This window comes from Heliangelus exortis, chromosome 5 (assembly GCF_036169615.1).
Source record: "Heliangelus exortis chromosome 5, bHelExo1.hap1, whole genome shotgun sequence".
NCBI lineage: Eukaryota > Metazoa > Chordata > Aves > Apodiformes > Trochilidae > Heliangelus > Heliangelus exortis.
In genome coordinates, this window is record NC_092426.1 from 41,075,153 (window position 1) to 41,087,157 (window position 12,005).

A 12,005-nucleotide genomic window follows, 5' to 3' on the forward strand; every position below is an offset into this window, starting at 1 on the left:
GCGAGGCCCCTGCAAAACCCCCCCGGAGAGCAACCTCAAGCTGCAAGAGAGCAGCGGCCACAACGGAGCTCTGCAGGTCTCCTGTTACGGTGAGTCCTTGGCGACCGGGGCGAAACCGGAGAGAGACGGACCGGGGTTGGAAAGGGCCTCCCGGGGGCGGGAGAGAAGGATGGGGGGGGGGGGGGTTGCTTCCCGGCTGGATAAGTCTTCCTAGGATCAAGGAGACCTTGCCGACTCCGGCAGCACTTTGGCGGGCAGCCCCCATCCCGCCGGATCGCGGGGCTGGGGATCGCTGTGACCCCCGAATAACTTTATTCCCAGCCTGCGATGTCTGCGAGAAGCCACGCTTCAAGTCTCCCCTCCACCCCCCTTTTTCCCTTCCCCCCGCCCTCTCCGTCCCGCTTTGCGGCGATTTTCATCTTAATTTTTTGAGCTGCGCCGACGCGCTCCCGGGGAGCGTTTGCTCTGGAGCAAAGCGGGGAAATCCGCAGTAAACGGGGATAGAAACAGAAAGAGAAAGAGAGAGCCGCCCGCCCAGCTGCGCTAAACACTCTCCGCGGGGACCCTCTCGTAAAAGGAGAATTTCTGGGAAATTTCACCGAAACCTTCACTTTCCGTTGTAGCGGTCTCTTCCACTTTCCCGTCTCTCACTTTCTCCCCTAATTGCCACTCCCCTAATTGATTTCTGCTCGGCTGAAGATAACCCACTTGCATCCTCTCCGCGGCTCATTAGCGACAATTAAGACAATCCTTTGCACTGATGCTGGCCAGGGCAGCCTGGAACGGGGTAGCTTTTCACTTCGTTTCCCAGCACGGCTTTTTTTTTTTTTTTTTTTTTTTTCGGGAGGTTTTCTCTGCATTAGGGCGACTTGGTGGGTGAAACAAAAACAGAAAAAACGAAAAATCCCACAACACCCCACTCCCCCGAAATACATCCTAAAACAACAAGTGAACAATAAAACAAAACCCCGCCAATTTTTAAATTATTATTATTAATTGTCCGATGAAGGGACAGTGGAAATGGAATCTCTTCCTCTCCATCCCGGTCGTGTCTGTGTAGGCAAAGAGGGGCTTCCTCAGGCTGGGCTCAGAGCATCGCAGCATGCAGGGGGGGCCACGTCTCCATCCTCGATGAGCCGGGTCCATCGTAACCCCCCCCACCCCCGGGCAGGAGCAACAACGGGGCCGTACCGGGGTACGCCCCAGACAGGAAGCGACTGCGGCTGGGGACACGGGGAAGCCGGGAAAGACCCGGTTCAGTCCGCTGATCCTATCGCTAGGCCGTCGTTTTGGGTAGTCTTTGCTCTCTTTGCTTTCCCTTTCCTCCAACTCTAGACTTACAATGAGGCAGAGGAGCCTTTTTCCTGCACATCTCCCAAACCCCGGCATTCAGGTGCCGTCTATCATCCCCCTGCGTGTAGCCAAGATGTCCCCAAACCTTTCCAGTCCCCGGGTCCAGGTCCACAGACCCGGTTCCCACTCCCCTTTCCTCTTTCCCCCAGGCGACTTTCAGTGAAAGAGCATAAAGGTTTCTCCAGGGAAGTCGCGCTGCCCGTTCTCCGTTGGTCTAGGCAGGGCTCGGTCCCGTCGTCCCATTCCGGCCCGCGTTCTGCTCCTGTCCCGGCCCTCACGGGTCCCAGGGACCCGATCCCAGGTGGCACTACCACCGTCCCACGGGGATATCCCCGTCGGGCCGCGGAGAAGCTGGAGGGCTCTGGCTGGGGGGCTGCTTTGGTGCTTGTTCTGGCCGAGGCTTAGTCTGGGGGTTTCTCTCCCTGCTCCCGCTCTTTCCCTTCCCTTTTTCCCCGTGGGCGGACGACCCCACGCAGGCGCTAAGGCCCGTTCCGCATCCGTGGGAGCTTTCTGGGGCCAGGCGAGGGCCAGGGGAAGAGCATGGTGGGTTCGGGGAGCCCCGAGGGGACTCTCGGCCCCTCCGGGAGGGACCCACTCTCCGCTCCTGCCCGGCGAAGGGGCAGCTCAGGGGAGCCCCCGGTACCTTCCCGGCCGCACCGTCCTGCGAACCGGTTCTCTTGGGTTTGTGGGCTGCAAAGCCCAGAGCTCCAGCTTAGCTTCTGATGACACATTACAATCCCGGGCAGAGCCACACGAGTTTGTTTGTTTGTTGGTTTGTTTGTTTTTTCACCCTCCTTAACACCGCCGAGGTCCCCCCCGATTTATTTTTAAGCGTGGTCCCGGGTTCGACTTGAGTGGGCCCAGCCCAGAGCCGTGCTCCTTGGGAGCCCGTCGGGATGTGGCTGGGAACGATGGGCGGTAATAAGAGACGTATAGATCATCGAGGGTAATTAATAGCAATAATACTAATGGCTCGTGACTGGGGACAGAAACTCGCTAATAATAGTCAGATTAAGGTTTCGTAGAGCGATGGCAGCACCCATGGGCTCTTCTCTGCCTTTTTCCAAGCGATTTAACCACCGCACCGGGTACGCCCGGCTAAAGGGATCGGGAAATTCCCGAGCCCCGGTGAATCCCCTCGGCGTGGATGGGAGCCGGGCACAGGGAGCCTCCTCTTTCTCCGCAGGGAACATAAGTTCGACCCGGTAACGCGCAGGCGGGTGGGGAAAACATAAGAAGGTTGCTGGGGAACAGGGGAGAGGGTGGTTGCCCCGCTGCGTTCCTCCGAACCCCGCGGCCGCGCCGGTACCGGTTCTGTTCCGCGGTGTTCAGACGGGGAAGGAGCGCGGCGCTGGCTCCCCCACTTTCCCTGTTGATGCCTGGGGCTGAGGAAGATGCTGGGGTGACGGGACGTCAGTCTCTTAAAAAATATAAATTAAAAAACAAATTAAAAGTAAAAAAAAAAAAAATTAGCCATGCAAAAAAAAGATGAAAAAAAAAAAAATCAAAACAGCCCCTGAGGCCGGCAGGTTCCCCCGCCAGGCAGCGCTGAGGCTTGCACCCTGCGCCCAGTGCTTCTGCGGGCCCATCCATCCCCCGGGACAGTTTCCCACTGCCCGGGAGACACCGGTCACCGCACAGAGGTCCCGCAGCATCCCCCCTCCCCGCCTCCTCTGGTCTCGGTGAGCCCAGCGCGGAACGGCGGGGCTGGAACCAGAGGGAGGCACGGCAGGAGCAGGGGGAACGGCTGTGGTGCCCCCATCACTTTTTTTTTTTTTTTTCCCCTTTCATAACTTTTTTTTTTGTTTGTTTTGTTTTGTTTTGTTTTTTTTAATTTTTGTTTGGTTTTTGTTTTTTTTTTTTGTTTGTTTGTTTAATATTATTTTAACTCTCTATTAAGCAAACCGTTTCGAGCTATAAAAAGCCCCCGTGCCCGCCATCTATTATTGCTCTCAGCTTCTATTTCTAGATCTAAGCCTTTCCAATTGCATTGTACGGATAAATATAGACCAAGGAGAGCGTTAGGGCCGTAAATACACCGAGGACACGAGCGGCAGGCACCGAACCGCTTCCCGGGCCGGCTGCTGGCACTGCGGGCGGTACCGAGCAGCTCTGGCTCCGGGCCGGGCTCCCCACGGCCCTCTCGGAGCAGTGGCTGCCGGCCCAGCCCTGGGGAGGGGTCCCGGTGGGGGTCCCCGCTGCTCTCCCCTCTGCCAGACGGGCAGACGGGTTCGCAGGGTTTCTGCCCCACTCCCCGCCGTAGATAGGGGAACCGGCACCGGCAATGAAACCCGAAATCTAAAAGCCCTCAGAACAGGTTATGTGTCTTGGCTCAGGAGGGGAAAAAGCTTTCGAGTGATTTATGTGCTGTAGTAATCCGACTTGCTCTTTCTACTGCTTGGAGCTGGAGTAAGTTGCATATCTTGAAACATATGTATGCGTATAGCCTTGTACACACAAAAGTATATACTAATATTGCTGCCTAGAAATACGGGCTGGGAGAGCAGTCCTTTGGGGAGTGAAAGCGAATATGATGGAGATATTTGCTCAAAGGAAAACAGAAGAAAGGATCCGGGCCGTCTCTAACAGAGGAAATTCTTTTAAGTGCCGGGTTAAGCAAATAAGCGCCATTTCTTTTTTTATTTAGCGAGCAAATAAAAAAGCGCAGCCTAAAGCGCGCTATTAATAGAAGTGCAGAAAGCAGCAGGCGTAGAAATCAGAGGCTCGTTGCGTGCTTTTTTCAATTGACACTTTTAATGCATTTCTCCTCCCTCCCCTTAATGTAATCTGTACTGCAGGCAGGGCAGGAATGAGCTCGCTGGCGGTCCCCCCCTCCGCCTCCCGTGAGAGATTTCTCTCTGCCAGGCTCTCGGGGCTCCCCGCGGTGCCTCCCAGAGACCCCGCCGATTTTCAAGACTTTTGCGGAGCTCCCCGTGCGCGGGGAGAACCGGCGGTACCGGCTGCCTTCCCCCCGCTCCAGCCGCAGCCCTGAACCGGGACACCCGGGGCCGCTTGCTGTCCCCGGGACCCTTGCAAGGCTCCTCCACACCCGTGCCTTCCCCGCGGGATCTCAAAGCGTTACGGCCTCCCACACACACACACACTGGCCCGGTGCTCATCTCCGGGGGGTCCGGTCCCGGCCCGGGAGGCAGAGGGGTGTTACGGGGAAAAAGGGGTACCGGGCTGCGGCTGCTGCCCCAGTTCCGTCCCCGGTTCCTTCTCCGCTCGGCTTTGATCTGGACTCTCGGTTCGGGTTCAGGCAGCTTCCCGCGGAGATAAGAACGCCGGCGGGGAGGCAGGGGGGATGAGTCGGGAGAAGTTGCCGGGGGTGGGAAGATGCTGCTGCCCAGATCCCCGTGGGGAGGAGGGGGCAACAGGAGGGTGTAAATGGTGGTGGGGGGGGGGGAAAAATGTGCGGGAGGGAGGAAGAAGAGAAAAAGGGGACAGGACCCCGGCGGGCAGCAGGGAGAAGCATCAGCGGGGAGGGGGTCCAGAGGGGATCCGGCCCCTTTCCGCGGGCTGCAGGGCTTGGCTGCCCGGCCAGGCTCGGCCGCCGGCCCCCGGCGTGCTGCTGACGCCGCCCTGGCAATCGCCCTCTCTTTTCCACAATAGGGCCCGCAGATCTGCCATTCAAGGGCTCCGGCACCCTCCCAGGGAGGGGAGGGAGCTCTCGCCAGGAGTTTGGCTAAGCCTGTGTTTGAACAGACACTCGGAGGTGCGGGATCTCCTCCGCGGAAACCTGCGCGGCATTTCCTCAGGGAGCAGGACGAGAAGGTAGGGCTGACGCTCCTTACCCCGGCTGAGCAGGAAGATTGGTTCGCGGCTCTTTTCCCAAAGATGTTTTTGCGCTTCTCTTTTGACTTGGACGGTAGATCTGGCTGGAGGCTTTTATAGGATTCCTGAGCCGAGCTTATTCCTAACACTCATGTGTCAAAGGACCGGGAGCCTCCCTCCCCCTGTATTCCTGCGGCTCCCGCCTTGCAGGAAGATTTCTTTTCGCACTAGAGCTGTTTATTTTCGACTTGTCCGCTGCTGGTAGGGATTAACTCCGCTTTAGCCCCTACTATTAGCAACTCAGGCTCGTTACCCCACCAGGACGGTACCGGCAGCAAGAAGGGTGCGGAAAGAGAGAGAAAGAGTCTTTAAAAAAAAGCCTTAAAAGAGTCGTAAAAGTGTTCCTGTTAGCTTAATTGTTTGGAAAGTAAGACGGTGCGAAGCAGACGGGAAAAATACTGATGGGGAGCGAGATTTGGAGGTGCTTACTGCGTGCGTCTTTTCCTAAGGGTTTGGTGTAGGAGTGCTATTAACAATATAAGCTGATGCCAGATAATGAGCTCTGTGTGTGTGTGTGTTATCTGGAGCTGCAGGCTGTTTATTTTGTGCTGCCTTTGGAGTGTACATTCGGTGTGGTTGCATGACTAACTGGTTGGAGTGATTCACCGGCTGCTTTATGGGTGACTGCTGAAAACAAGTTGTGAATCAAAAGATATTTCTTTGGCTGTGGTTTCTAACCTCCCAAGTTAAGTGCACTCAGGCTTTAAAGGGAGCTTCAGTCCCTCAGATCCTGGAGATTTATTCCTTTTCCAAGCCCTTCACTCAAAGCCACGATGAGTTTCCCTGCTAAGAGGGAGGTGGTGGTGTCTGGGAGGCTCGGAGCCAAGGTCTGATGCTGCAGGACATCTCCAGCCACAGCCCTGTCCCTTCGGTCGCCCTGGCCCTCGGTTTTTTACCCACTTTCACTCCCTGGAGCCCGTAAATCTTGCTTTGGGTAGCTGTGAAAGAAGTAGAGGTATCTCTCGGGTGAAAAGCCTGGCAGTAAGAGACTTTTCTTACCATTTTGCAGTCGGAAAAAAAATCTGAGACGCAAAGTGTCTGAGTTTCTTGTGCCAGGTCAAGCTGTGGCCACTCAGTGGCATCAGTCAGAGCATCCCGAGGCTCTGGTAGAGGAGCAGGGGGGGCTCTCAGGGGCTGGAGAAGGAGCTGGAGAACTCCTGGAGTGGAGAGATCCTGTGTTTGATGTGGCAGGGGATTGGACTTATGTTTTCTGACGGCCAGGTCCTTATTGGGTGCAAGAAGCTGTAGAAACGGGTGTGTTCTCATGTGTTGAGGTCGCAGTAGGTGAATTAAGTTCAAGCCATGAGCCCACATGGATGGACTCGTGTTTAAAAAGTGTGGGCAAAGTATTGGGCAAAACATGATGTGGGTTGATGGCTGTTTTTCAGAAAATGCTGAGAAATCCCTGCCCCCAAAGTAATTTGTTTCTGAGGTATTGCTACTAGACGTTTGGGAAAAAAAAAGAAAAAAAGAAAAACCAAAAATCGACAAAACAAAACCAACCAAACAAAAAAAACCCAAACGGAAAACAACATAAAAACAACAACAAAGAAAGCCCCACAAAAGCAGAAACAAAACAAAAAAACAAAATGAAAACACCCCCACCAAAACAAACAAACAGAACCCAAAAAACCCTGTCTCAGTCGTTAATCATCTTGGAAAACATGTATCTAATGTCTTCATGTAGATAACTTTTCAAAAGGAAAACCAAAATTGGATTAGGAGAAGCCTGAGCAGTAACCCAGCTAATATAGGACCCCTGTGACTTGAATCATAGTGGTTGGACCTTCAAAATCATCCAGTCCAACCATCAGTCCTATTCCATCTTAACCAGACTCACTAAGAGATGGATGAGAGCTTTTCATATTAATAATGCATTAGAGTAATTTACCACAGTTACTTTTCTCTCATCTGCCTCAACTTGTAAATAAAAATTTGTGAGCAAAGGAGGAAAGCTGCTTACATATATTAACTACGTGACCTCCACTTTATTTTCTGTGGAAGTCCAGATTAATCCATGCTCTTACACATGCTGCTGCTTCTCTGTGGTCATGTTTTCATTCATACTTGCACATCATCTTTATATTTTTTCTGTCACATCAGCACGATGGGAAAGAGCACTTGTGATCACCAGAATTTTAGGGCCATTTTTTGATCAAAGAGAGAGAGGTCAGTGAGGGGTGGGGGAGGTGGGGGGAGGCAGGAACAGAGCTGGATGAGAAAGAGGCAGGGGAAAAAGAAGAAAAGATATCTTGGAGGGATGATGAGCAGTGGCAGGCTCAGTACTGCTATAGAAGGTGGTCTGCAAGTGATTTTGTGGACTGTTACAAGTATGAATCCCTCAGCAACAAATTCATCTCCCCATTGAGAGCTGTTGTGATTTAACATTTAGTAGTTGCTGTCTTCAGGTCCCAGCAGGATTTAGTCATGACAAGCTGGTATGTCATGAGCTATGGGTCTGTCCTTATCTGCCCTGATTGAAGAGCATTGCATCGCCTAACTCAGCAGTTAAATGACAATTTAAACCTGATAAACATTTTTTTTCTTTTTTTTCTTTTTTTTCTTTTTTTTTTTCTTCTTTATTTTTTTTTTTTTTTCTGGGGTTGGTGGTGAAGATGTGGTTTAAGGGTTTATCCTCATGCACTTAATCTGCTGGTAAGAAACAGATGTTTGAATCTGCATTATTTCTAAATACATTCTTTATTAGCAAGAACTGCATTTGTTAGCTATGGGGCAAGTGGGTTTTTAGCCTGTGACAGGGAAGTTGAGCTGGTTTTGTCAGTGATAGACACAGGCTGAGTGAAAACTCTGTGCTGCTCAGGGTGCAGATGCCTGACAGGGAAGGCAGCACCAGCTTTTTATTCAGTATAAATCTGAAAACACTTGGAGGCCAAAGAGGAAGAGTCAGTAGAAAGCTGAGACCTATCAATGCTGCCCATGGGAAATAAGGAATATGAGGAAGAGACAGAACAAACATTTTGGGTAGGCTTCTGTCTGGGGGGAATAAAAGAAATTTGTCATGTCTCAAAACGAGTCCCATCTGATTGCCCTGTTGTGTTTAGACAGATCCTATGAGGAGAGGCTGAGGGAGCTGGGGGTGTTCAGGCTGGAGAAGAGGAGGCTCAGGGGAGACCTCATCACTCTCTCCAACTCCCTGAAAGGAGGTTGGAGCCAGGGGGGGGTTGGGCTCTTTTCCCAGGCAACTCTCAGCAAGACAAGAGGGCACAAGAGGTCTCAAGTTGTGCCAGGGGAGGTTTAGGTTGGACATTAGAAAGAATTTCTTTCTGGAGAGGGTGCTCAGCCATTGGAATGGGCTGCCCAGGGAAGGGGTGGATTCTCCATCCCTGGAGATATTTCAAAAGAGCCTGGATGTGGCACTCAGTGCCATGGGCTGGGAACCACGGGGGGAGTGGATCAAGGGTTGGACTTGATGATCTCTGAGGTCCCTTCCAACCCAGCCCATTCTATGATTCTGTGATTCTATATAGTGCCTTGTGTGCAAGTATTGTTACCTTCAGCAAATCCCTTGGGTCTCAGCAGTCCCCCCCTGTAGTGGAAACTGCCTCTTCAGGACTCGGGATGCTGGCTGAGTGCTTCAACCAGGAGTGGTAAAGCTGGCTGGAAAGAGGAGCCAGGCAGACAGCAACTTTCCTCTGCACCACTTGTTCACAGCAAAGAGGAGTCTGAGATCAAACACTGGGGTGTGGGTGCACTCCCTGGCTTGGACTGCAGTGCTGGCCTTTGGTTTGGGATGCTGTGAGACCTTTGGGAGCAGAGTGTGGTTCTTTTCCAGCCTTTCCTGGGATGGTGCATGTCCAGACCTCATCCTGGAGTGAAGTCAGGAGCGCAGCTGTGGCAAGGACCCATACCTGAGAGCTGAGAAGCTCTGTGTTAAAGACACAACCTGGCTTATCAAGATCTGGTCTGAACCTTCGTAAGCAGATTGGAGCCAGATATCAGTCTGAGCTAGACAGGATGCAGCCAAATGCTAGGAGGCAAAGGGGAGAAGAGACCCACCCCAATTGGCAGAGGACCTGCAGACATTTTGTGCTCCTCACATCTCCAGTTGCCAGGGAGAGCTTCCAAGGTAAACAGCCCATGGACCAATTGCTAGACACTTAGGCAGGTTGTGCAGGAGGCCAGAAAGACTCCACGGAGCTGTGGGATTTATGGTGGAGCTTCAATATTGCATTTCAGCCTTTTAACAGAAGTGGGGTAGCTGCTACTGAAAAAAAAAAAAAAAAAGAGGGAATCTGGTTGTTTTGTATAGGTCCTGTGCTGGAGACAAGAGGTTTTCCAACCAGTTCATCCCACTTCAAGGCATTAGAAAAAGTGGTTTATGAAAGACAGAAAGCAATGGGAGATTGGCTACAACATCAGCCATGAGAGCAGCAGCTCAGCTAAGTGTGGAGAGGAAAAAATTCACACAGAGGGTTGTTATAAATATATGGTTAGTCAGGACAGAGCCTCATAAAACCTTCTGAAAGGCCTGAACTCAGCTCAGGGACTAGAGGAACATGAAGCTGTACCTGTGAAGCTGGGTGATGCTGGCTCTAAGTTAGAGTTGTGCAGCAACTTAGAGGCTACAAGAAGGCTCTGTGGGCCCCAGGTATTAAACTGCTCTTCCCTTGTAGCTTTTCATTAGTTTGCTGCTGGGAAGGGTATATTTGTGGCCTGTCACACTGGAAATATCTTTTTCCTTGGCCTTGGTGGCAAAAAAAGTGTTCTTGGTTGAGCAGCCCACGTGTCTCCATTTGACAACAATCCCATTCAGAGCAAGGGCTGTGAGGGCTGTGGCACATGAAATTTTTGGGCATCACAGATGCTCAGGTGAGAGGGAGATGATGGGGAAGTCCAAAATGGAGCCACCTTGGAGTTACAAGGGAAATTCTCTTTGTGGGGAGAAATGTCTGAGAGAGACTGAACCATTGGGATTCAGGAAAATGCCCAGCAGAGCCAAGGTGGGAGATGAACACTCAGTGGCTGCATTGCTGGGCTTGGGATGTGGTCACTGAACACCAGGGCTTTCAGCTTATGGTGTTTTCCTTTCAAGACATGGTTCATGTGAAAGCAAGGGGTTTGGGGTGCCTCCCTCCATGGGCAGGCCCCTGAGAAGTCTCTTTGTGTTTGAAGTCAGCCCCTGGACCTCATCTGTTGTCCTGGTTAGAAAATTAAAAAAAAAAAAAAAAGAGCTTTGGTGTGTAATGTATTAATCAAAGGATGCTTGTGCCTCACCATTAACAGATAATATCTGGGATGAGCCTTACTGGGTTCATTTTGGTTTCCACTGTGGATATCTGGGGGTGAAAATGGTTTTCACGTTAGGACAAGCCCACAGCCAAGTGGGGTAGCAAAGGCTCCTGGTATCAAACCAAGGTGTGACTGAAAAAAAAAAAGAAAAAATCTCCTTTGGCAACTGTGTCTGTTTTAGAGTTCAGACTCCATTCAGAGTAGGGGGGCAAGAGCTCTCTGGTCATGGAGAGAAAGCTTGGAATTTTGAGATGAAATGTTGTATGGGAGACAGGGAAATAAAACAATGGGTGATGAGTATTCATGAGAGCTCATTACACACAAAACACTCAAAAAAGGAGGTTCTGAGGTTTCATTATGATGTCAAAAACCATTGGACATCTCGAGGCTGAAAAAAACCCTTAGCCAAGCCAAGAGAGAACTGGGTTTGAGGAGAATGCAGTCTGATGATGGAAAGTTCATCAAGGGAAACACGATGCATTTCTTGCATGGGTTGTATTTAAAAAATGGGTCCTCAAAGATGAGGAGAAACCCTACTGAGCAGCGTGTCCTGGGGACTTGACTGCAATTCATTGCTGTTGATTTTGTTGGGCCTCTGCCTGAGATGGAATCTGCCAAACAATATTTGTTGGTAGCTATGGATTTCTTTAGAAAATGACCTGAAGCTCACCCAAAAAGGAACCGAGAGGCTGTGATTGCAACCAAGTTTCTAAGGGAGAAATTTTTCACTATATTTGGGGACCTGGACACAAAGGGTTGCAACAAGGCAGAGGTTTTGAGGCCAAGGTTATTTCAGATTCTGGTAAATGCAACAGGAGATATGGGGCATCCTGTAGGTGGTGAAGCTTGACTGGTGCTGGGAGGAGGCACTGGAGGACACTTGGCCTGGATGTCCCCATTCCCACTTGGTCTCCCAGTGATGCTCCTCAAGACCTTGGTGTCTGTCAGCATCTGTGAGACCCTGGGGTGTCTTGCATGGCACCAGAAACCTGAGTGGGCAACTGAATCACCCCCACCAGAAACTTTCCACAAGAGAATACAAAAGGACCAGTAAAAGTCCAACCCTTCATTTATTCTGCTGATTTTAATGACTTTCAGGCAAGTCATTAAAGGGAAAGTGCAGTTGGATCCCAGAATCTCCCTTTCAGACATCAGCCAGGAAACACAGAACACCCCTTTGCAAGCACTCAGTAAATTTGGGCTGTTTGATATGCAGTGGTATAGCCTGCCTGCAAAAATCAAGTGAAACAGCTTGGGTTTTTCTCAAGAAAAATAAATATGATGTAGGGCAGACACCTACCTGATTCCACACCTGTGGAGATGGAGAGTTAGGAGCCCAAAGCAAATAACACTGATGTGTAGCAGTGCCCATGTATGTGCATTCATACATCAGAATCCAGTGGGTCCTGGCCCTGGAGGAGTTATGGGGGGAACTAAAAGCCAAGAACACAGCTGTGGACATTGAATCTGACAGAAATTAGTTCCCTACTGGGGGAAAAAAAAAAAAAAAAAAAAGAGAACGGCCTTTTTTACCCTCCAGGTTTCATTAAAATTTTTTGCTGACAACT

General features: G+C 51.1%; 1 protein-coding gene and 1 long non-coding RNA gene across 6 annotated transcripts in view; both read left to right on the plus strand.

Moving 5' to 3' along the window:
* The window catches only part of LOC139796635 (uncharacterized), a 521,507-nt gene that overhangs the window by 360,811 nt on the left and 148,691 nt on the right, over window positions 1–12,005 (plus strand). The window lies entirely within an intron of this gene.
* ALX4 (ALX homeobox 4) overlaps window positions 1–12,005 on the plus strand; it is a 36,930-nt gene that overhangs the window by 1,113 nt on the left and 23,812 nt on the right. For 2 of the 4 annotated variants that reach the window (XM_071744957.1, XM_071744958.1), the window contains exons 1-2: window positions 3–89; window positions 4,966–5,127. Coding sequence is in view for 2 of the 4 variants with exons in the window: in XM_071744954.1 (XP_071601055.1) it covers window positions 6–89 (84 nt within the window). In the remaining 2 variants the exon portion in view is untranslated. Of the gene's footprint in view, window positions 1–2; window positions 90–4,965; window positions 5,128–12,005 lie in introns of those variants that run through there. The other 2 variants (XM_071744954.1, XM_071744956.1) reach the window with 1 other exon arrangement.